Source organism: Herpailurus yagouaroundi, unplaced genomic scaffold, assembly GCF_014898765.1.
Source record: "Herpailurus yagouaroundi ecotype Mexico unplaced genomic scaffold, PumYag 186, whole genome shotgun sequence".
Lineage (NCBI taxonomy): Eukaryota > Metazoa > Chordata > Mammalia > Carnivora > Felidae > Herpailurus > Herpailurus yagouaroundi.
Window position 1 is genome coordinate 41461587 of NW_024412417.1, and position 23608 is coordinate 41485194.

At 50.5% G+C, this 23608-nt stretch overlaps 1 protein-coding gene across 6 annotated transcripts in view; it reads right to left on the reverse strand.

The window, feature by feature from the left end:
- Window positions 1-23608, reverse strand: part of ZFAT (zinc finger and AT-hook domain containing) — a 351032-nt gene that overhangs the window by 201150 nt on the left and 126274 nt on the right. For all 6 annotated transcript variants that reach the window (XR_005796642.1, XM_040494478.1, XM_040494480.1 and 3 more), the window contains 2 exons: window positions 16978-17154; window positions 3572-3823 (listed from right to left, as the gene is read on the reverse strand). Coding sequence is in view for 5 of the 6 variants with exons in the window: in XM_040494480.1 (XP_040350414.1) it covers window positions 3572-3823; window positions 16978-17154 (429 nt within the window). In the remaining variant the exon portion in view is untranslated. The remainder of the gene's footprint in view (window positions 1-3571; window positions 3824-16977; window positions 17155-23608) is intronic.

A 23608-nucleotide genomic window follows, 5' to 3' on the forward strand; every position in this document is an offset into this window, starting at 1 on the left:
ATCTTTTTGGAAAGATCTTTTTGGAAAGATCTTTTTGGAAAGATCTTAAGGGCCTTCAATGCCCAGGAGACGACTTGGCACTTGACTCTGAAGGGGAGACACTGAAAAACTTTGTTTTAGGAAGAAAACCCTGAGGGCAATGCAGACAATCCACAGACCCGACTGAACTCCTCAGGCTGCATCCAAGTTAGATCCAGGTCTGACATCTGAAGGAAGCAGCAGCAGGAAGGTTTTGCCAAGGAGAACCCTGAGTTCCGGCCGTAATCGCACAGAAAGCCCAGGGGTCTCTCAGGAGGAGGCTGGCGGGATAAATCATGTGAAGGCACAAAAACAAAACGGGTCCTCAAGAAGACAGCACTGAAAGAACCCAAAGATTCAAATTCTCGGGACTTGGGCAGGTACACACAGGGCTCTCTTAACGCTACAGCCGGCCCCACTCATTAAGAGGCAAGGGCCACGGGGAACGCAAACTGGTGCGGCCCCTCTGGAAAACGGTATGGAGGGTCCTCAAAAAGCTACAGACAGAACTACCCTGTGATGCAGGAATCACACTGCTGGGTATTTACCCAAACGATACAAAAACACTAATTCAAAGGGACACATGCCCCCCTACGTTTATATAGCAGCATTTCCACAATAGTCAAACTATGGAAGCAGCCCAAGCGTCCATCAACTGGTGACTGGATCAAGAGCTGGTGTGGTGTGTGTGTGTGTGTGTGTGTGTGTGTGTGTGTGTGTGTGTGCATGCATGGACACATACGTGTATGTGCAATGGAATATCAGTCAACCATAAAGAGAATGAAATCTTGCCATTTGCAACGACACGGATGGAGCTAGAGGGTATAACACTAAGTGAAATAAGTCAGAGAAAGACAAATACCATCTGATTTCACTCTTAGGTGAAATTTAAGAAACAAAACAAGCAAAGGGAAAAAAGAGAGAAACAAACCAAGAAACAGACTCTTAACTACAGAGAACACACCGATGGCTACCCGAGGGGAGGCGGCTGGGGGGATGCGATTGAGGGCTGCACTTGTGATGAGCACTGGGTGACGTGTGGATGTGCTGAATCACTACACTGTGTGCCTGAAACTAGGAACACTATACAGGGATTAAAGTAAAAAACTTAGGGGCGCCTGGGTGGCTCAGTCGGTTAAGCGTTCGACTTCAGCTCAGGTCACGATCTCACGGTCCGTGAGTTCTAGCCCCGTGTCGGGCTCTGGGCTGATGGCCCAGAGCCTGGAGCCTGCTTCCGATTCTGTGTCTCCCTCTCTCTCTGTCCCTCCCCTGTTCATGCTCTGTCTCTCTCTGTCTCAAAAATAAATAAACGTTAAAATAAATAAATAAATACATAAATACATAAATACATAAATAAAGTAAAAAACTTAATGAACAAATAAACAACATGCAACCACCATTAACTATTTGTGTGAGAAAAAGAGAGTGGGGGTGTGCAGGGGGTGGGGGCCGGGGGGGACAACCCATAACCCAGGGCCAGTGGTTGACAAATGCACCAGAAATCAGCACTTTATGGGCAGGGAGGTGCATTCTAATCCTTCCTCCCTCAACCATCTCAGTTCTAGAAGTATCTTTATTTGCCAAAAGGGCACCAGGCTCTGAAACAGGAGGCCAATGGCTCTGAAACCACAGCACTCCCGGCCTACGTGCCTCCCACAGCAATGACGTGCCCTCCGCTTCAAGACAGGTGTCTTCCCAGTGGCCTATCCTGTTTGAGCGCTAGTCCATTATTTGCATTAGCCCATGCAGCCTAGAAAGTCACCTCGAGAGCCATTCTTCAAAGGAAAGAACGTTTTATATTTTCTACAGTTTGCGCAGATGTTGGCAATGAGCCTTGGCCACCAACCTAGATGTCTGGTAAATATCAGTTACTCAGTTACTCAGTTACGCCCCCGATCTGCGCTAGGGTCTTGCTTCCCGGTTGGGAGGTGTTTACCGTAAAGGGACTTGAGGACTGAGGTTCAGAGGCTAGGCTCCCTTGCTAACTAAAGAACCCTGGACAAACACCTGATTGCCCAGTCTAGCTATCCTTACATACACAAAGGAAGGAAGACAACAGTACTGCTCCCATACTGCTACGAATAAGTTATAGCTAATGTTTGCTGAGTGCTTTTCAAATGCAGGTACTGTTCTGAGCACTTTAAAAGTCCTGCCTTATTCAATCCTCAAAGCAACCATATGAGATAGTGCTGTGTTTTATTCCCATTTTACAGGTACGGAAACTGAGGCAGAAGGAAGCTAGTAAGGCCTGGAGAGGCTGGGATTCAAACCTGGCTGCCATATTCCAAAGCCTATGTTTTTTGTTTTCTTTTTTTTAATTTTTTTTTTTTCAACGTTTATTTATTTTTGGGACAGAGAGAGACAGAGCATGAACGGGGGAGGGGCAGAGAGAGAGGGAGACACAGAATCGGAAACAGGCTCCAGGCTCCGAGCCATCAGCCCAGAGCCTGACGCGGGGCTCGAACTCCCGGACCGCGAGATCGTGACCTGGCTGAAGTCGGACGCTTAACCGACTGCGCCACCCAGGCGCCCCCCAAAGCCTATGTTTTGACCAGAACTGGTTACTCCCATGTAACAAGCTTAGCACAGCACAAAACACAGTAAGAACTCAAAGTCTTGGGCAAAGTCTGAAGACTTAACAAGCGGTACAAGAACCAGACAAGAGCAGGGCCCACAGCAGAGGCCCTCCCCTCTCCAGTGCAGTCGTGCTAGTTCATTCCTCCCACAGGGTCGCCCCCGAGACCTGCCCCACCGCAGAGACAGCACTCCGTGCCCACCTTCACTGAACCTCCTTCGGCCTCTTTTAGAAGTTACTTCAGGCGCGAAGTCAGCGAAGCGCCCAACTTCAGCTCAGGTCACGGTCTCACGGCGCGAGTTGGAGCCCCACATCGGGCTTCGGAACTCTATCTCCCTCTCTCGCTGCCCCTCCTCCACGTCCCCCCCTTGCTCTCAAAATTAAACAACTATTTTTTAAAAAGCAAGTTACTTCAGATGAAGCTTAGCCAGGAACATCAGTGGAGGAAGCACCAGTGTTCTTTCCTTTCTTCCAGAATGCCTGCCACAACCTAGCCCCCCAGCCACTGCTGGCTCAGCAGGTGCCTCACAGGGGCCCCGAGCACCCTAACGTCTGCACTTCTGCCCACACCTCCCTCCATTAATGCCAATGCCACACACACCATGACTCCAGGCTCCCTGACCCCCCATCAGAAGGCCGCCTCCCCTCCAAGGGTACGTTCCCTGTTAACATCTCGTGATGCACAACCCTGCTGTCCTACCCAGGACGCAAGCTCACCGAGGGGACTGTGTTTTACCCTCTCTGCAGAGCCCAGAGCTCCCGCGGACGTGCCCCCGTGACTCGCACTCCGTGGGCACCGCCTACCGGACACGTCACCGGCAGTAACAGTCATCAGTTCCCAAACAGAGACTTCTCCAGATAGGTAGGCTGCGTATAAAAGTGCTCGATCTCCATGCAGTAACTGACCCAGGGCAAACGGATGTCCGCAGTTACACGTCTTCGCGAGAAACTGGCGCGTCCGGCCCTTGGGCAACGTACCTGCGTCTCCGTCCTCCTCACCCCAGTTCAGCACGATGATGCAGACATGCTTCCTCAGCTGGCGCGGGTTAGAGAACTTTCGACGGCACTGGCCGCACTCCAAGCTGCCCGGAGCCAGGCTGCTCCCCTCCTCTGGGGCCGGCGGACTGCCCTCCTGCGGACTGACGACGCTCTCTGCCAGCTCCTCCTCGCTGCTGGGCTTCTTCGTGGACCCCTTCGGCCTGCCTCTCTTCCTCTTCATGACTGAAAACTCTACCAAGGAAACAAGAGGGCACAACGGAGTCACAGGAGGCGACAGTGCACGGCACGCACTCAACTTCCAAATGTGGAAATGTGTTCAGTTTCGGGTTTTATGAAAAACAGAAAGTCTGAAGCCGTTCCAGAAATTAACAGCTGCAGACGTACCTTTAGTGCTCACAGTTTTGCATCCACATGCCAACGTACAACCAGTTTTCTAATACTCTCCTTTAAAAATACTATGCGATCAAACCTTGGCACAGGCTTCCTCCGTAAAGTGGGGACGATTTTGAACTGTGACCGGCAGCCGCCCGGTTCACAAATCAGACTCCTAGTGAAGCAAGCAGCGGATCCATTTATACCCAGTTCCTGAAAAAGTGCTTAAGGACTTCTTTGCAAAGGATTCTCAAAGGCCGCTTAGCCTTTCATGCTCATAATGAGCTGCACAACTATTCAGATTATTTCAAGGCGTCATAATTATTACAGCCAAATTGTTCTGATAAAACAGGGAAAAAAGAATTACAATCTCAATCTACCAATTACAGGACGAAAGACAAGAGCAACGTGCTTCAAGTTTCCAGGCAACCTAGCGAGTTGGATGGCATGCTCAGAGCCGCTCTGGAGCAAGCTTCAAATCATTTGTCAACTTGTAACTCTGGTTAATTAGCACTCGTCTTTAAGGCAGTCACCTCCAGAATGCGGGTAGGAAGTGAGACTGGCGAGCGGGGTCGGGGAGCATCCTGCTGTTGCTCATGTGAAGGTGGAGGGGCGCGGGCTCAGGTGATGTCACGTGACAGGTACCCTGAGAGACGCCAAGCAGGAAGCCAGCACAGTGTGGCCGGCGCCCCAGGGCCAGGCGCCTGCAGGGTGCCATCCTCTCTGACTCTGAGCAGCGGAGGAGGGGAGGGGTCCTAGGCTCCAGCACCCACCCTGGGAAAATGGTCACGTACCAAGCAGTGAGGTCTTCGGGGCCCCTCCTGCTCTCTCCAAGGCTACCGCCCTGCACAGGAAAGTGTCACCCACCCGCCCTCGGCCGCCCCCATGAGGACCCGTGAAATGGGCTGCGGTGCTCCCAAGTCAGGCAGGGAGACCACAGGGGAGAGGAGGGCAGGATGGTTCTGGGGCAGAATCTGCCAGGAACCAGCGAGCGGCTTGACGACGTGGGCCCTGGACAGAGGAGGCTGCTCCGACGCGGGGTCCCCAAGAACTCGAGGAGACGGAGCACTGGAACGGGGGAAGAGCTGCGGGGGGAGCCCTGGCAGGGGCAGGGCTTCTGTGGAGCTGCAGGGCTGGGCTGGGTCGGCGCCAACCGAGAGCCACAGCGGAGCCCTCGTCGGCCAGGGCCGCAGTGAGGCATACAATCCCTGCCTTCCCGCTCTGTCCGGGGCGTGTTGGAGACGGGGGGCCGGGGAGGGAGCACTTTACAACAGGCAGGCAAAGGCAGAGACCAGGTGGCACGAACGAGGGCACAGGACGCTTCGATCCTGTGGCCCACACCAGGTTTTACCGAGCAGAACAGCTGTGTAGACACAAGGCCCAGCCGACGTGTATGGGAGGCCGGAGGGGGCGGCGAGGGAAGGAATGTACACAGTAAGGACAGAACTGTTTACCTCACGGTCATGAGAACAGTTCTCCTTGTTTTCCGTCACCACGGCATGATCTTGTGCAAGTTACTGAAGCGGCAAGGAACAGCAGAGAAGGACTGGCTGTGAAACACGCACCGCGTGTCACGTCGGCTGAGCTGCAGAAGCGTGTCTCGTGACAGTTACGGACGCCTGTGGCCCGGGCGCAACACCGAAGAGGGACCCTGAACCCTGCCATGCAGACGGCCTGATGCTCCTCTCTGAAATGCCCTATGAGGACGCAGCCATGTAGACAAGATGTCTGGCCTCTGCCCCTGGCTGCTGGGGGGGACCTCCAGGCCCTCAGGAGGTCCTGCCCGACAGGCGTGCCTGTATGCCTGGTCTAACAACGTGATTTATGACGGGCCCTGTGACAAGTCAGACCGGCCCTGACCTCTGGAGGAACCGGAGAACAAACGTCCTCATCTGAACCTACAGGACGAGCATGGGACCAACGGCCAGCCACGTAGGCAGTGGGTCACCAAGCCCCCCATAAAACCTTTGGACACCGGAGGCTGGGGTGAGCATCCCTGGCTGGAAGTTCTTGGGTCCTGTCATGTAAGACAGCCGGAAGAAGGCAAGGCATCCAGGACTCCACAGGGGCAGGAGGGTGACCAAAAGGTCCACACCTCAAACCCTCCAACCCCAGACTCGGCCCCTACATCTGTCCCTTTGGTTGGTTCCGACTCATACACATTTTATAGAAAATGGTAATCGTGGTACGCTGCTTTCCTGAGTTCTGTGAGTCATTCCAACAAACCACGGAAGCTGAGAGAGCCCTTGGGGTCCCCCGGATTCGTAGCTAGCTGGTCCCGGGGACCCCCAAACCTACGGCTGGGGCCAGCAGTCTTGTGGGCAACCGTGCCCCTCACCCGGGGTTCAGCACGCTCACAGCGGCAGGGCACCCCACCTTCCCTCCTCGGAGACAAGCCGGAACACGTGCCACGGTGCCACGGGGTGCGGGGCTCTGCCTGCCGCGGTCTGTGCACAAGGGACTCACGGCCCTGGTCCCGACTGCCCGTTGCCCCCCCCAACACCTAACCTGGTATCCCGCAGGGCCGGCAGGCACTGATAAATCCCAGTGAATTAAACTGGTGAGCGGTGCATAATCTGGCTGTCAAGGGAGAGACACAAAATCAGCCCTGAGAGCCTTGGAAAACCTCTAACACGACGGTGACAAAACTCATCTTACATCTTGCCACATCCATAATGCAGATGCTCAAGACCAATTAGTTAGCAAAAAATGAAATATTCATAAGTGAACTTGGAATAACTGAAGAGCACTGGGAACCGGGGCAACCACGGACGCCCCGCAGAAGTGCTGAGAACCCGGGCCCCGGGCAAGCGAGGTCCTAGAACGCCGCGGTCCAGACCTCGGCATGGGCTTCCTTTCCGTCCCCTTCCTCCTCCGTGGGTCCCTCTGTCCGGTGTCTCTGTGATCTGTCCCAAAGACATCTGCCCACGGAACCCCCTCTCCATTCCCTGTCACCTAGATCCCTTCACACGGCCTCCAGCCTCCTGCTCCCGCCCTCCTCCGCCTCCACCCCTTGTCTCACTGCTGTGCCCTTGCTCTGGAACTTTCCATTGTTTACAACACTCAGACCTGGCTTTCTAGGTCCTTTCTCACAAGGCTCAACACACACACACACACACACACACACACACACACACACACACACAGAGCTGTGCTCTCTCCCTGCTGCTCGGCAATGTTCTAGACCTCACGAAATCTGCACAGGTAAGCCCAGTCTCTTTTCTTATACCCGCACTTCGCCCCCTGCCTGTGCCCACCTCCTGCACCCCAGGCCCCAATTCAAACCCTCAGAGCCTCCTCCACGAGGCCGCCCCAGCTGGTCTCACGCTGACAGTATGAGACACACGTAGCATGTAAGTCACTGACACAGCCTCCGACTGCATGTGTCCCTTTCTCCCCACCTCTGTCACACATCCCAAGGTTGAACCCCCAGGGCCCACAGGATCGCAGACAGAGCTGGAGATGTCGTAGCCACCGAATAAGTAAATACACGTCCATCAGTTGTTTGAGGACAGAAGGCCATTTCCCGTGTCCACAGTTTCCCAAAGGAAGAAAAGGGCGGGCCAGCATGCATCATTTCAACCCTGTCCCAAAGCTGTAGTTGGGGGGACAGCTTCCTCACAGTCAGAAGATCCAAGGCCAAAACGAGCAAGGGACAGGAAGCCTCTGCCAAGGGTTTTTCAATTCAATCAGAAGACAACATGGGCACCACACTACTCCACACTAGTAGCTCCACACTACTAAAAATCTAATAACGGGAGCCCTTTATTTGTACATCACTCAAGTGTGCGAGGCACTTTCCCAGTTATTATCTCATTTCATCCTCATAAAAACCTTAAGAGATGGATGTAGCAAATGTAATTTCCTCAATAGGAAAAGAAATGAGGGCCTCAAAGGTTCGAGGCACTCAGCACATTTTCCAGAGCCTACTGCTGAGCTCAGAGCCAGGATCCAGGTTTCCTTCTCCCCGGCCCAGATCTTCCACTGAGTCACGTACCCCTCGGGAGGGTGCTCAGCATGTTCAAGGCACCAGTGTGTGTGGTGCAGAGAACACCAGCTGGGAGACAGGCCGCCCTGAGTTCAATCCCCGGAGCTTCCATTTCCAATATGAAGAATAAACACAAGACTGTCTGTTTTATAGTCACTTATAAATAAAAGCAACCCATTAAGATGTTGAGCGTAGTACTTAGAAGGTGATGGATAAGTGACAGCTGCTTATTACTATGGCCCTGCTCATTAATATTCTGATGTGGACAGTCTCCCTGAAGGAACTATCAGCCTCCCAGCCAGGCCACCATCACATCATGTGATTCGTCAATGCACACCCGTTCTTGTTCATTACTGCACTTTTCCCTTGGTTTCTTCATTTAGAGTTTCTCACACAGCAAGAAAGCCAGGGCAGAATTCGGGGCATCCACATTTCATTGTGCTGAAGACTAAGGAGAAAGCCAGCACCCTCACTCCGTGGCTTAATCATGTCACTCCAACTCAAGAATTCAGGAAAATCCTGAAACTCTTCACACAGTTGGTCCTGACACTCAGTCTCTGACATTTACTTCCAAGGAGCCCAGGAAGCAATGGGAAGACGATGAATTATTTATCAGAAGCGCAGGAGTGTGAGCCTTCTAGGCTTAGGGGGAACGCGGCGTCCCCTTCACGGGACAGACTATGGCTGGCCCTGGAACACGAGGCACCGGGGAGGCAAGGCACCCCAAGCCTGCTCCCCGTGGACTTCCCAGCAATGATGCGGAAATGTCATGTGAACAACGGCAACAACCAGCGATCATTAAGCACGTACAGCTCAGCATTGCGCAGAGCACTTCACATGCATTTCCCCATCAAATGTCTGGGAACCACTGGTGTTATTCCCATTCTACAGAAAAAGATGCCGAGGTTTAAGAAGGGTGCTCAATTTGCCGCAAGACACAGAAGAGATGAGTGGCAGAGCAAGGCTTTAAACCCACTGTTTGCCTCCGAGTCCGTGAGCTTCACTCCTGTGTCGGCTCAGTTCATTCCCGAGCACAGAAATAATACGATTTGACCTGTCCTCTGCACTCTGCAGGAAAGTGATGACGGTGTCACCCAGCTACAAGCCTTGGAGCGCTCTGACTCCGGGGCCGTGAAGTGCTTCGTGCACTCACCACGTACTAAGGCATTAGGTATTAACGTGTATTTATCCCATAACCTCTTCAAAAATAAAGGCCGGCATCTTATCTCCCTGTGACAGATGCCGAGAGCCACTCCCGTAGGCCAGCAGCAGGGCCTCCGCAGCTGTGCCCGCGGAGGGCAGGCGGGGGGCCGATCCCTGGGCCATGCTCCGCGAGGCGGGTGGGCACTGCGCACGGGCTGCATCAGCCCTGATCACGTTTTCGGCTGGTTTGCCCAGAAAGCAAGCCTGCTACCACTAACTCACCAGCCCAGAATGGGGGCGCCTTTTCGTAATCTGCACAAAAGCAGGCTGTGGGCCACGGCAGCCATGGCTGTCACGTGACCGCTCCACAACTGGAACGAGTCTATCCGAGGTGGGTGCTCTTTAACTACCCCCATGCTGCCTACCAGAGTAGAAGAGAGGGCTCAGGTTTCGGTGGCTTCTGGAACAGCAAGTGCAACACGCCTACGGACACTCAGCGCGACCTTATGGCGGCAGCTGTCCAGAAGAGACGACACAGACATTTAAATTTAGATGCCAACTTCCTGTGGGAAGCTTCCTCTCACCCTCAAACTAGACTGTGTGTGACCCCCTCTTTAGCAGCCTGCACTTGGGCCCAGAGAAGTGCTTTCCCCACTGCACTGCACAACCGCCTCTCTGCCCACCAGCCACCCACCAGCCAGGAGGCGGACCCACAGGAACAGCACCCCCTGCGTCCAGCACCCTGCTCCCAGCACGGCACCCAGGCAGGTAACAGGTGCACGGCTACTGAATAAAGAAGCGAGAGGCACCTGGGTGGCTCAGCTGGTTAAGCGTCTTGACTTCGGCTCAGGTCATGATGTCACGGTTCGTGGGTTCGAGCCCCGCGTCGGGCTCTGTGCTGACAGCTCGGAGCCTGGAGCCTGCTTCGGATTCTGTGTCTCCCTCTCTCTCTGCCCCTCCTCCTCCACTTGTGCTCTCTCTCAAAGATGAATAAACATTAAAAAAAAAAAAAAAGAAGCAGGATGGGAGGGAAGGAAGAGATAAGGAGAGTTTCTATGGAAGGTCTGAAAGAGGAACAAGATAAAAGAGCTCAAACAAGGCTCTCTGGTGACCCGCTTGAGTTCCAGCTCCAGGAAGCCCGCCTGCCCCAGGCGCCATCAGGACGAAGAGATGTGGGCACACACATGCTCACCCATCACTGACGCCCAAACACACACCCACACACATTCACCGACACAACCACACACTCACACACACACACACACACGTTCTCTCCACGAGGCAGTTTTTTCCTGGACCACAGCCAGAGACTTGATTAGGAAGAGGGGAGAAAATGAAAGGTTCTAATGCAGACCACTTCCTACATGAGCAAAAAAGATTAAAAGGCTATAAAATAAACCAAAGGATTTAGGAACCTTCATGTTATAAAGGGAGACCAAAATAATAAATCAATTACTGCTCAGTTAAAGGTTTAATTAAACCATTTCAAGTATCTCTCAACTTAAAATGAATTGTGAAGGTTAAGCCTGAATAGAAATCATTAGAGAGAAACTAAGCTTCTAGAAGCCTCAAATAGTAGGGACTCGCACAGAGAGAAAAAAGAAAGACTCGGAGTTCTTAATGAAAGACTTTTGAAGAAATTTGCTCGTATTAAGAATCTGAGTTTAATTAAAGTCTTAAATACTTTTAAAAATTAAACTGTACAGGCAACTAATCTTCCAGCATACATACACCAAAAAAGAGAGAGAGAAAACGTGTTCAAGAAAAATTTAGGTCGAAGGTAAATTCGTGAACAAAAGAAAATAATTCCTTTTTTCTTTAAGTTTCTATTTATTTATTTTGAGAGAGGGCAAGTGTGCACATGAAAACATGCCGATCGGGGAGGGGCAGAGAAGGAGGGAGGGAGAGAATCCCAAGTAGGCTCTGTGTCAGCACGGAGCCCAACGTGGGGATCGAACCCACAAGCCATGAGATCATGACCTGAGCCAAAACCCAGTCGCCTAACCAACTGAGCCACTCAGGTGCCCTGGAAAATAATTCTTAAAGTAGCTTCACAGTAAGAATTTGATTATACCCACATCAGTGTAAGAACAAGCAAATGCCACCAGGGCAGCTGGGTCCAATCCCACTCTCCCACCTACTGACCAGGTAACCTTGAGGGTGTTGTCGTAATTCCCCCAGTCTCTGAGCACATATTCCTCAATTATAAAATCCGAGCATCAGCAAGGAGATGGAAGACGTGGACGGCACTGTAAAATCAAAGCCTAACACCACCATCAGCAGAACATAAACTCTTCTCAGTTGCACGTGGAACGTTCTCCAGGACAGACCACAGGTTAGGCCATAAATCAAGTCTCAATAAATGTACAGAGACTGAAATCATACAAAGTATGTGGACGGAAATTAGAAGTAAAAAAATCACACACGTGAATAACAAAAAACAACAAAAAGCCCGATTAAAAAACGCGCAGAGGACCTGAGCAGACATTTTTCCAAAGAAGACCTACAGATGGCCAACAAGACACACGAAAAGATGCTCAACATCACTCATCATCAGGGAAGTGCAAAGGCAAAACTACACCTCACGCCCGTCAGAATGGCTAAAATCAAAAACACAAGAAACAGGCGAGGAGGTGGAGAAAAAGGAACATTCGTGCACTGTTGGTGGGAATGCAAACTGGTGCAGCCACTGTGGAGGACAGTACGGGGTTTCCTCAGAAAGTTAAAAAAAGAACTACCCTACGATCTGCCAGTTCCATTTCCAGGTACCGAAGAAAACAAAAGTACTAATTTGAAAAGATACATGCATATCTACGTTCCCTGCAACAGTATTTACAATACCCAAGATACGGAAGCAACCAAAGTGTCCATCAATAGATGAATAGATAAAAAAGATGTGGGGTGTGTATGTACATATATATGTATATATATGCACATGTGTATACATACGTATACACACACAATGCACACACATGCACACACAGACATTAGAATATTACCTAGCCATAAAAAAAGAATGAAATCTTGCCATTCACAACAACACAGACAGACCCAGAGGGTATCATGCTAAGTAAAATAAGTCTGAAAGAAAAAGATAAATATACATGATTTCACTTATATATGGATTCTAAAAAACAAAAGAACAAACAGAACAGAAAGACTCATTGTTACAGAGAACAAACTGGTGGTTGCCAGAGAGAGAGGGCTGGGGAGACAGGTTAAATACATGAAGGGGATTAAGAGGCACAGACTTCCAGGGACAAAGTAAATAAGTCACGGGGATGAAAAGTATAGCATAGAAAATATAATCAATAATATTGTAATAACTTCGATACAGCCACAGGCAGTGACAGAGAGTAACCAGAGCCATCATGGTGATCACTTCCTAATGTATAAAAATACAGAATAACCATCTTCTTACATACTGCATCTAATGTAGTAATGTATGTGAATTAAAATTTAATTTAAAAAAGGACGGAAAGAAATTTGAAAAACTCATAAAGACATGGAAATTAAATGGCACCCCTACGTAACCCATGGGTCAAAGACGCTATCAGAAGGGAAACTAGGAAATACACTGAGATGATCAAAAGGAAAACACAACATGCGAGCATTCGTGGGACGCAGTGCAAGCAGGCTTCGCAAGGCAGTTTATAGCTGTAAAGGCCTATGTGAAATACAGAAAGATCTCAAATCAGTGGCCTACTCTTCCAACTCAAGAAACCAGAGAAAACAGAAGCAAACCAGATGCACAGCGAGCAGGAAAACAAAAAATAAAATGAAAATTAAGAGTGTAAAGAGGTGAGACAGAAAAACAAAAGATAAAAAAAAACCTGACAAACTTTTAGCTAAACTCACCAAGAAAAGAGAGGGAAGACTTAAATAGCTAAAATCAAGAATGAAAGATGGACAATTAGTATTAATCTTACCAAAAAAAGGTTTTTATAATTCTAAAAGAATACTATGAACAATTAATTATATGCCAACAAATGAGATAACTTTGAGGAAATGGAAAATTTCCTAGAAAGACACAAACTACCGAAAAGAGTTCAAGAAGAAACAGAAAATATTCGTCCACCTATCACAAGCAAAAAAACGGAGTCAGTAATCAAAAATCTTCCCACCAAAAACGAAAAGCCCAGAACTAAAGGGCTTCGCTGGTGGATTCTATCAAACATTTCAGAAGAATGGACACTAACACTTCAAAAATCTTCCAAAAAAAAAAAAAAAAAACCAATGAACAAAACAAAAAACAAAAGAGGAGGGAACACTTCCCAGCTCATTCTGTGAGGCCACAAACCATTTTGATTCCCAAACCAAAGACATCAGAGAAATGATCCTACCGTTATCTCTGCATCTAAACATAAATGTCTTCATCAAAATAGTAGCAGACCAACTCCAGCAGCATATTAAAAAGGACTATGCAGCGTCACCAAGCGGGGTGTATCCCAGGAAGTGACTCTGGGTATGCCAATCCATCCATACAAATCACCACATTCAGAGAATGAAGGGAAAAAAAACCCACACGGTCATCCCCACAGTGATGGACCACGACTGCAGAGCAGGTAAGAGGGGGAACACGGGCCTGGTGGGCTGGCTGTCAGGGAGACGAACAGGAAGAGGGATCCCTAGGAAGAGGGGGGCCCGGGATGGCCTCCCGAGCAAACAGTCATCTCTTTCACTAATATCAGTAACAAGGGCGAGGGTGGTGGAAATCAGCACACGTGTGTGTTATAAAACACTGACACACAGAGTTCGAGAAGATCTGTTCTCTTATCATTTATTCATTATTTAGAAATGAAATGAAAAATTCAGATTCTTTTACCTCATTCACATTTCATTTTAGTGGAAAGAAAATCTTGATAAGCAAAGCTGAATAAAAACAGAATTAAGGGTTTGTAACAAGCTTTCTCAAAGTTCTCGACATGTTAATCCACGTGACTTCTCTCTGCCATATGAATTTTACAAAAGAGTTTATCCGTTCTTCTGAGTCTACAGATGTTCAACCCCAAAGACAGGGGTTCTGATTAAATCAGTTCCTGAGTAAAGTTGTGGTTCCATCTGTCCGTTAAGCTACACTCTTTGGAAAGCCAAAGCGTCTTTTTCTTTCTTAAAGTTTATTTTCTTTATGTTTGAGAGAGAGCGAGAGAATGGCAGAGAGAGAGGCAGAGAGAGAATCCCAAGCAGGCCCCATGCTCAGCGCAGAGCCCAATGCAGGGCTCGAACCCACGACCCATGAGACCATGACCTGAGATGAAATCAAGAGTCAGGTGCTCAACTGACTGAGCCACGTGGGCTCCCCAAGCCAAGGCATCTTAACTGCTCAACAGGAAGGCAGCCGTGGGGAATGTGGAAGTCATCAGGGAACCTCCAGTGAGGTCTGGAAGGATGAGCCTTACTCACTCCCAGGCTGGGTGGCAGAGGGAGGCGTGGCTGAACTGTGAAGGCCTTAGCATTAGGCAGATTCTTTTTTTTTTTTTTTTTTTTTCCAGCTTTACTAAGGCATGATTGATAGCCAAAAATTGCATATACTTAGATTACACAATATGTTTTCTTCAAGGTGTACAAGATGATTTAATGTCCATAATACCCTGTGAAATGCTCACCACAATCAACGATAGTAACCATTTTTCTTCTTTTGATGAGAACACTTAAGATTACTCTGTCTGCAAACTTCAAGTATACAATACAATGTTGTTTGCTGCACCTTAGATCCCTGGGACTTATTCATCTCCAAGTTTGTGCCCTCTAGACTATCATCTCCATCTCTCCATCCCCCCACTGCCCGAGAGCCACTTTTCTATTCTCTCATTCTATGAATTCAGCTCCTTTGGATTCCACATCTACGTGCGATCATACAGGATTTGTCTCTCTGGGTCTAGCTTATTTCACTTAGGAGAGTGTCTTCCAGATTCGTCCATGTTGCAAATGGCAGGATCTTCTCCTTTTTTATGGCTGGATAATATTCCTCCGTGTGTGTGTGTGTGTGTGTGTGTGTGTGTGTCATTTCCTGTATCCATTCATCTGTTGACAGACACTTAGACTGTCCATTGTGAATAATGCTGCAATGAACACGGGAGTGTGGATATCTCTTCAAGATGCTTCATTTCTTTTGGATGCATTTCCAGAAGTGAGATTGCTGGATCGTATCCTAATTCTACCTTTACTTTTGTGAGGAACCCCCAAAGCGTTTTCCATAGTGGCTGCACCAATTACATTCCCACCGACAGGACGCGACGGTTCCCTTTTCTCCCCATCCTTGCCAGCACCTGTTGTCTTCCTGAGGGCAGCCGTTCCAAGGGCCGTGAGGTGATACCTCACTGTGGCTTTAAGCTGCCCCTCCCAGATGCGTGGTGACATTGAGCATCTTTCCATGCACCTGTTGGTCGTCTGTATGCCTTCTTTGGGAAAATGTCTGTTCAGGTCTTTTGCCCGTTTTTAATCAAGCTCTTGGGTAGATTCTTCATGACAAACTGACTTCCCTCCCCCTCCTCATCCCCAAAGCAAAGAGAATCAAACGTGCGCTATCGGCTGAGACGTGATCATGTGTGACTTCCCACCTCAGTCCTGCTTTCTCGAAGTGGAAAGAGCTCACGAGGCCAGTGATGGAGCTGAAACACCGTGAACACAGCACTACCGGCTGCCGGTGACGAGGACACAAATTCTCCTGCTCCTCCTCATTCGCCATCACCAGTTTCAGGTGCTGGGTTCTCTCGGTTTCATCTTCCGCCACTAACAGTGACTAGCAGAACTTCCCTTAACTTCTCAACAACTTATTCCTCTGTCAGGTGTATTCCTCTGAGCTCCCTGGAAACGGCCAGAGGGACTCATTAACCAAAACATTTTTTGTCTGGACTCTCTCCTTGTTAACGACGCCAGACAGATGATCAATGAGCCAGTCTATTTAGAAATGCCAGCCTGAATATTCCCAGGAAAGAGCAGTCAGTTATCAGTGTGGCTAATGAATCCTGTGATGGAACACTGATGGCCACAGAGGGCACTTCTGCACAGGCGACTGGCCGTTGTCCCTCATCGTATAAAAATAGTTTTGTGGGCTTTTTTTCCCCACTGTCGTTTGCAGCTACTCTTACTGGGCTACACATTGTCTTTGTCTGTGGGGACCTAATTACGGGGCCTAGATGGTTTCTCCAATCCATCCACCTGCCCCATCTGACGCCATTCAGTGGGAGATGTCTGGACGCTGCAGACAAGACGTATCTCATTTCACACACCGACTGTGAACCTGATGGAGTCCGTGCGAACCAAAGCTTTGCAATTTGGATCCTTGTTCCAGGGTTACACGCTCAGTCCAGAAACGCGGGGTCTCAGATTATATGTTCTTACACATTCATCACGTATGTTGTCACAGCTTCCCTTCATTGTCTCCCGTGCCAGGCGTCATCCAATCCTCAGCGCCCACCCGGTGACAGGCCTGTTCTCTTCGTTTGTCAGGGGAGCACGGTGAGGCTCAGAGAAGCCATATCATCTGCCTCAGGTAATGCAACTGGTAGGTCCTAGAGCTGGCTGAGACCCCCACTCGTCCGACAACAAGCTCACGGTTCGTTTGTTTTTTTTACGCTGTTGGACACTATCCCCGCCTTTCATTCACTCAATCATTCATTCGTTCCTTCGTTCGTTCTTCCTTCCAAAGCCAGAGAAGCACCTGCAGAGGCCAGGTACAGTGAATTCAAACCCACAACCTTATTTTGAACAGACCTACAACTGGACAACTGTTAACTGTTGGGAGACGGGAACCTTCCGGGTTTCTATGCCCAGCAAACAGAAACCCAGCCTCGAAGGGCTGGCAGGCAAATCACAGCCATCGTCACCAGCAGGCACATCCGTGGCCGTGGCCCCTCCCCCGGCACCCCGGGCCCCTTACCATCTCCGCTTTTGTGTGGGTTGGTGGGTTCAGGAGTGCTCAGAGGCCTGAGGGGAATGATGATCTCGTCCGCACTAACCCCTTCTCCTGCGTGCTTCTCGGAGACGTGGGAGAGGAGCTCCGACTGATTTGGTGAGAAAAGGTTACAGCATTTGCACATGAAGATGGCCGTGTTCTCTGTGTGGGGGGGGGGGGGGGGGGAGAAAAAGCAAACTGCGTTATTTCATCTGAACAAAAACAATGATTACTTCCAATTGCCAAAGGAAAATATTGAAGGCTGCCCTTTTGAGCAATGGCCAGCCTCCCCCTGACTGCGTCCCCCTCGTGGATACCTCCACACCAGGCAGCTCGCTTCTAAGTTCAGGGGGCCCCAATTGCCAGAAAATTCTTTGTCCGAAATTCAAAAGCACTGCCCTGCCGGAGAGCATCTGACACGGACTCCCCCGTTACCAAAGCAGACAGGCCAGATTCTGGTGTCGACACGGCAGCACGGAAGAGCGAAACCCAGCCTTCGAATGAATGCGCCGCACGGACAGCAATGAAGTGCTCCAGCGAGGCTCTCTCCAGTTAGGTACCAGGAAAAAACTGACCAAAATAGCATTTCTCAAGAGCCAAGACACCTTGCACTGGCCGGCACGAGGACCGGAAACCACAAGAATGGGAATCTGTTGATTTTTTTAAGCTACTCAATTCCTATTTGAAAGCAGTACCACCATTCACAAATATTTACTAATAGCCTATTAGAGTTCATCCCCTTATACTAGGCAGGAAGACATAATGGGAAAACGCTCATTTTTAGTCGGATAAGATAACTGTAGGTACATATAGGAATATTAAATTTAGGATCAAAAAATAATTAGAAGCTGGAATTTTTTTTAACGACAAGAAGAACTGGTACAATGGAAAGGACAATGGCTTTGAAGCCGCAGGGACCCAGATTACATTCCCAGCCCTACCCGTGAGTGCTGTAAAGCTGGGCGATCTCCGAGGACTAGTGAGAACCCCTCGGTCGCTGGTACGAAACAGGACACGCAGCTCACGTGCCCACTCAGCGGTGGGAACACAGCAGGCACTCAGGAAACCACAGCACTCCACCGACCACGTGCCCGCGCCCACGTCACCCACACGGCTGGGCCGTCACCATCACTAGCCCCACGGGGCCTCTCCGTGCTGCCTGGCAGGCACACACGCTCCAGGCCACATGCTCTCCGTGGAGGCTAGACGGATCTACAGCGATCCTAGGCGACCTCTAGGCCACCTGCTCTCCGTGGATGGTGAACAAATGTCTCAGACCCCTCCATTCCCACCGCCCATCCTCACGCACGGCCGCTGACCTTGGTTCCTATTTCACGTGCAGCCACCAGAAGACGGCCTCCAAGGGCTTCCTCCGCCACACCTGCCCGCCCACCTGCACCTTCACCCCCCCCCCCCCCCCCCCCCCCCCCCCACTCCTGGTGTTTTGGGGGGGGCCCCCCCCGGCGCCACTGGGGGGGGGGGGGGGGGGGAAGGGGACCCATGGGAGTGGGCTACCCCAGTGCAGGCAATATCTTTACCACTGACACTGTTTAGAATTGGTGGATCAGGGAGATAGCAAAACAAAAAAGGAGACCAACACTTAAATGCTATGACGTCTGGGGCGCCTGGGTGGCTGGGTCGGTTAAGCATCCAACTTCGGCTCAGGTCATGATCTCAAAGTTCATGAGTTCAAGCCCCATGTCAGGCTCTGTGCTGATTCTCTCTCTCTCTCTCTCTCTCTCTCTCTCTCTCTGCCCCTTCCCTGCTTGCACTCTCTCTCAGAATAATTAAACTTTTTAAAAAATGTTGTCACTGCTTTAAAATTCTCCAAAGACAGTGCATCCTTACAGGTGCCTGCACCTGGTAAGAGGGTGCCACAGCCCCCCCTGGAAGATCACTGGACAGAGGGGCAAGGCAACGGCCCCTCCCGCCCAGTGACCGAGTTCCAGTAACTTCTTTCTCCAGAACACCAATCCTTCCTCTCTGCCACTTGCCATATGCTTACTTCTCCCATCTTAACCCAGACTCTCTCTTGCTCTCCACCCCCTTGCCCTCCCCCAGCCCTATTTTCCTCCTCCTTCTCCTCACAGCAAGATTCCCCTCCCAGAAGGAGGAGACAGGAAAGAAAGGCGTTGAGCCTGCTGGCCACTGCCACAGTGAGGACGGAACCCCGCCAGGCACCGGAGCTGCACAAGTAACCCCCTCTGGATCCAAAGGAAGGGCTTCTCCACGAACGAGCAGGAGGGGTGGCGACCTAAGAGAACTGTCCCCGACCAAACAACACCAGAAACAGAAATGTAACAAAGCACAACACTGCTTCTTCAGTGGCACTCTCGTCAATAGCGTCAATCGATATTTTATTTTTTCCAAGAAATGCTTTATTCCTAAGGAACCCAAAATGCTTCCCATTCAAAGAGGAAGAGATTACAGTAACACTTCTTGTCTTTCTACGAGGCCACGTTGTTTTCAACACGCTTCCTGCTGACCCAACAGCGATCTCATGACTCAGGCAGAAAAGGGTTTGCAATCCCCCTCCCACTGGTGAGGAAACCGAGGCTGAGAGAGGACAAGCAGGCCGCCCGAGTCACGGTCCGCAGGAAGGAGACACCAAAAAGACTCTCTGCGACCCGCTTCTGACGTGAGCTGGTTCGGCTACACCCCGTGAGTGGAGTTCCTTCAAGTCAGGCTAAAATCCTCACCGTTGTAACCAACAGCGTCTGAAATGAAAGTCATTCCAAAGAGCATAATCCCCAAACCACTGATCAAGTTCTTCCTTGTTCACTGTAGTGCGTCCTGAGCAGCAGGCACAGGTGCGCCCCCTGCAGGCCCCGGGGCAGAGAGGACTCCGGCGGGAGCCCCCCAAGGAGCAGGCCCCAGCTGCCCAGGGGAGGCGGACACGTCAGGGAACAGGTGCACCTTACGGTTTTTACGAAACTACTTCCCAACAGACCTGTACGTATTACTGGTTTCTGTGACGCTTTCAGGAGAAAGGAATTCTGTGACATTTCACACAGAACTTTCGGGGACCACAGAGTTATGGGGAGGGGTCTCCGCTCACAGGCATACCAGGCACTGTCTAGAGACCAAACAAATAAGACTACCTTTGCATCTATGTCTGGCCAAGTGCTGGAGGCTGCTGCAAGTCAGCCACCACCATCGCTTAGCGGTCGGGCAAGTCCGCCGCACCGTAAGGCTGGCACCTGACCCCGGCTGCCTGCTGTCAAGGAGCACGTGCTTCCCCAGAGCCTGCTGCACATCCGCTCCACGAGGCGGGTGGAGGCTAGACCTGGAGATCCCAAGGTGTGGGCAGAGGTAAGGACACATGACCCAGGAGGTTCAGAGAGGCTGCCCTCCCCTCGGCCACCCAGCCAGGGAAGCGCAGAGTCAAGGTGGAATGCAGCCTTACCTGACCTGGGCCCGGGGTCTCCTGGAAGCCACGTGGCCCTGCCAAGGTCGGCACCGCTAAGGAACGCAGCCGTGGAACAGCCCACAGGCCCACGTGACCGCCCCGAGCTGCACCAGCGGGCGGGCTCTGTTTTGCCACCGACCGTGCAACCTTGAGGTTTTTTTTTTTTAGATTTTCTTTTTAAGTAATCTCTACACCCAACGTGGAGCTCAAAGTCACAACCCCGAGACTACAAGTCGCACGCTCTACAGACTGAGCCGGTCAGGTGCCCCGATTCAACCCTGGATTTAAGAGTGGCTGCTTCCAGAAGCCCAGAGAGAACACACCGTGCTCCCTCTTGAACGCCCTGCAGGCCTCCGAGAAGGAGGGAAACCGTGCCCTCCGTAAAGATGCTCACAAAGCAAAATGCCAACACGTGGGAAGAGAGTGGCACATCAGACTGCCTCCCCCCAAACATGGAGAACTGCTATCCCACCAAAATAACAACAGGGGAGCTATTTTCATTTTTTATAGTGGACGAATATGAAAAAATGTATCTTATACCCTGAAAAACAATCATAATTATGTTGTCAGCTCATTCTGATGAAGATGCTATAATTTGGATGCATTTTTAGGTCCAATTACTGTGCACTCCTCCTCAACAAAAGGATTCAGAGAGAAAATCACATGTTCAACACAAAGAAAATCACAGAAGTTTGGGGTTTGAGTGTTCAATTTCTATGAAGTATTTGCCAGTTTTGGCCAACTACTCTATACTATTAAGAAGGAAAATCTCAAAATAATTGCATAAGCAAGTCCCCATTTCTAAACTCTGATGTGCAAACACTCCAAGCCAGGAAGAGCCACATCCTGTCTGTGACCTCTGACCCACCCGCTTACCACCACCCTGTCTGGGGACCTTGGATGAGCAAGCCTCTGACCCCACTCCTTGAAGAAGGTCATGAAGTAGAATGGGCTTGTAGGTCCTGGGAGGTTGGTTAGGCCCCTGGGACGCCGGGAAGGGTCACTGGGAGCTAACAGGTCCCACCTCCTACTCTGGCCACAGGCAACACACGGGTGAGCTAAAGCTGGCCTGCTCCCAAGGGGACTTCCCCACAAATCTCAGGCCCTTGAGTAAACAGTCTGTTCAGCCTTGAGCTGAAGTCACATGCTCCAGCCAGCTCACAGGCTGCTCCGGCCCCAGCACACAATCAAGGGCACACTGTCCCTTTTGCTGCTGTCCTCTGTAAGTCCATCTCCTCTGGGACACTCAAGGGGGGATGACCAGAGCAGGACAGCATTCAGGCATCCCAGGTCTCCTGGTCCTACAACAGAGTTTTTTATTTTATTTTATTTCATTTATATTATCATTATTGTTATTATTATTATCGCTATCACCATCATCATCGTAATACAGCTAAATAGTACAGAGTGCTGTAGAACAGAGACAGCCCCTTTATCTTCCCCTTGAGGATAACAGCATCACTGAGCAGTCTGCTGTGCATCACAGGAGACAGAGAGACAAAGAAACATCATGCACGCCTAGCCTTTCCCTCCCCTCAGGGGCCCTAATGCCCTGGCCCCTCCACCCTCCGTCCACCCTGCCCTCCATCCCGGTCCCTCTCCCAGCACTGAGCTCAGGACGACAGCCACCCTACAACAGCCAAAGCCCATAGACCACACTGCTGCCCACTCCCATCCCTGTGGGCAAAGGCCGAGCAGGAAGTCAAGACTTCCACCCGGACCAGGCAATTAAGGAAGCACCCCTCCCACTCCCTGCTGGGCTGGGGTCAGAGGAGGCCCCGTGGGGAGCCTGAACCCCCACCCTGCCCAGCAGTACTGGGGCACATCTTCCCGCAGGCATCAACGGAGGCCGAGGAGGGAGCCTGGAGTTCTACCTACCCTCACTGGCAGTGACGAAGCAATACCCCAAGTCTGCAGCAGAGCAGTGTCAGGGGGCCTGCTAAAACAGAAGATTCGGAGAGGATCCAGACTCTCATTAACACCTAAAATGCTCAGAGTTCAAGAAAAAGTCATTCCTCATAATTTTTCAAGCATCAACACAGAATGGAAAAGACAGAAGAAAGAAATCAAGGACCTCAAAGATGGAACAAGGAAAAGCACACAATCTGATTAACAGGGAAAACAGACTGAAAAACCTGAACGGGGCCTCAGGGACGTGTGGGACTATAACTGAAGATCTAACCTGTGTGGCACCAGGGTCCCAAAAGAGGAGAAAGACAGTGGGGCTGGGAAAGGATTCGGGGAAATAATGGCTGAAAATTTCCCAACTCTGACAAAAGACATAAACCCACACGTTCAAGAAGGCCAGCAAAGCCCAAACAGGATAAATAAACCCAAAGAAATCTACGCCAAGGCACATGATAGTCAAAACTGCTGAAAACTGGAGACAAGGGGCGGGGGGACCCCAGAGAACAGCTTCCCATGTGGGAAACTATCTGAGTGACAGCAGGTTTCCCAACACACACAACGCGGGCCAGAAGGAAGTGGCACTTGTTCGAGTGCAGCAAGGAAGCAAGTGATCACCTCGATTCTACATCCAGCAAAAACGTCCTTCAGAAATAAAGGGGAAACCGAGACACTCCCAGAGGAAGGAAAACCAAAAACGCTGTCCAGCAGTCTTAACCTCTAAGAATGGCTAAAGGGAGTTCCCTGAATAGAAAGAAAATGATAAAACAACGAGTCTTGGGACATCAAAAGGGAAAAAAGTACAAAGGAAAGTGTAAAAATACGGGCAAATGCATCAGATTTCCCTTTTTCTTTTAGTTTCCTGAAGTATTTTTGACAGTTGAAGCAAAAAGCAGAAGTCTGTCTGATGTGGGTCTCAATATATGCAGAAGAAACATTTGCGACAATGACAAGCGGAGGGTAAAGAGGGTACACAGGGCGGTAACATCTCTACTCCTCACGCACGCCGCAAAATGTCAAGACTTCTGCCTGTGGACTGAGGGGGTGGCTACACGAACCCACACACGTGATAAGAAGGGACCAGAATTGGGGCGCCTGGGTGGCGCAGTCGGTTAAGCGTCCGACTTCAGCCAGGTCACGATCTCGCGGTCCGGGAGTTCGAGCCCCGCGTCGGGCTCTGGGCTGACGGCTCAGAGCCTGGAGCCTGTTTCCGATTCTGTGTCTCCCTCTCTCTCTGCCCCTCCCCCGTTCATGCTCTGTCTCTCTCTGTCCCAAAAAAATAAATAAACGTTGAAAAAAAAA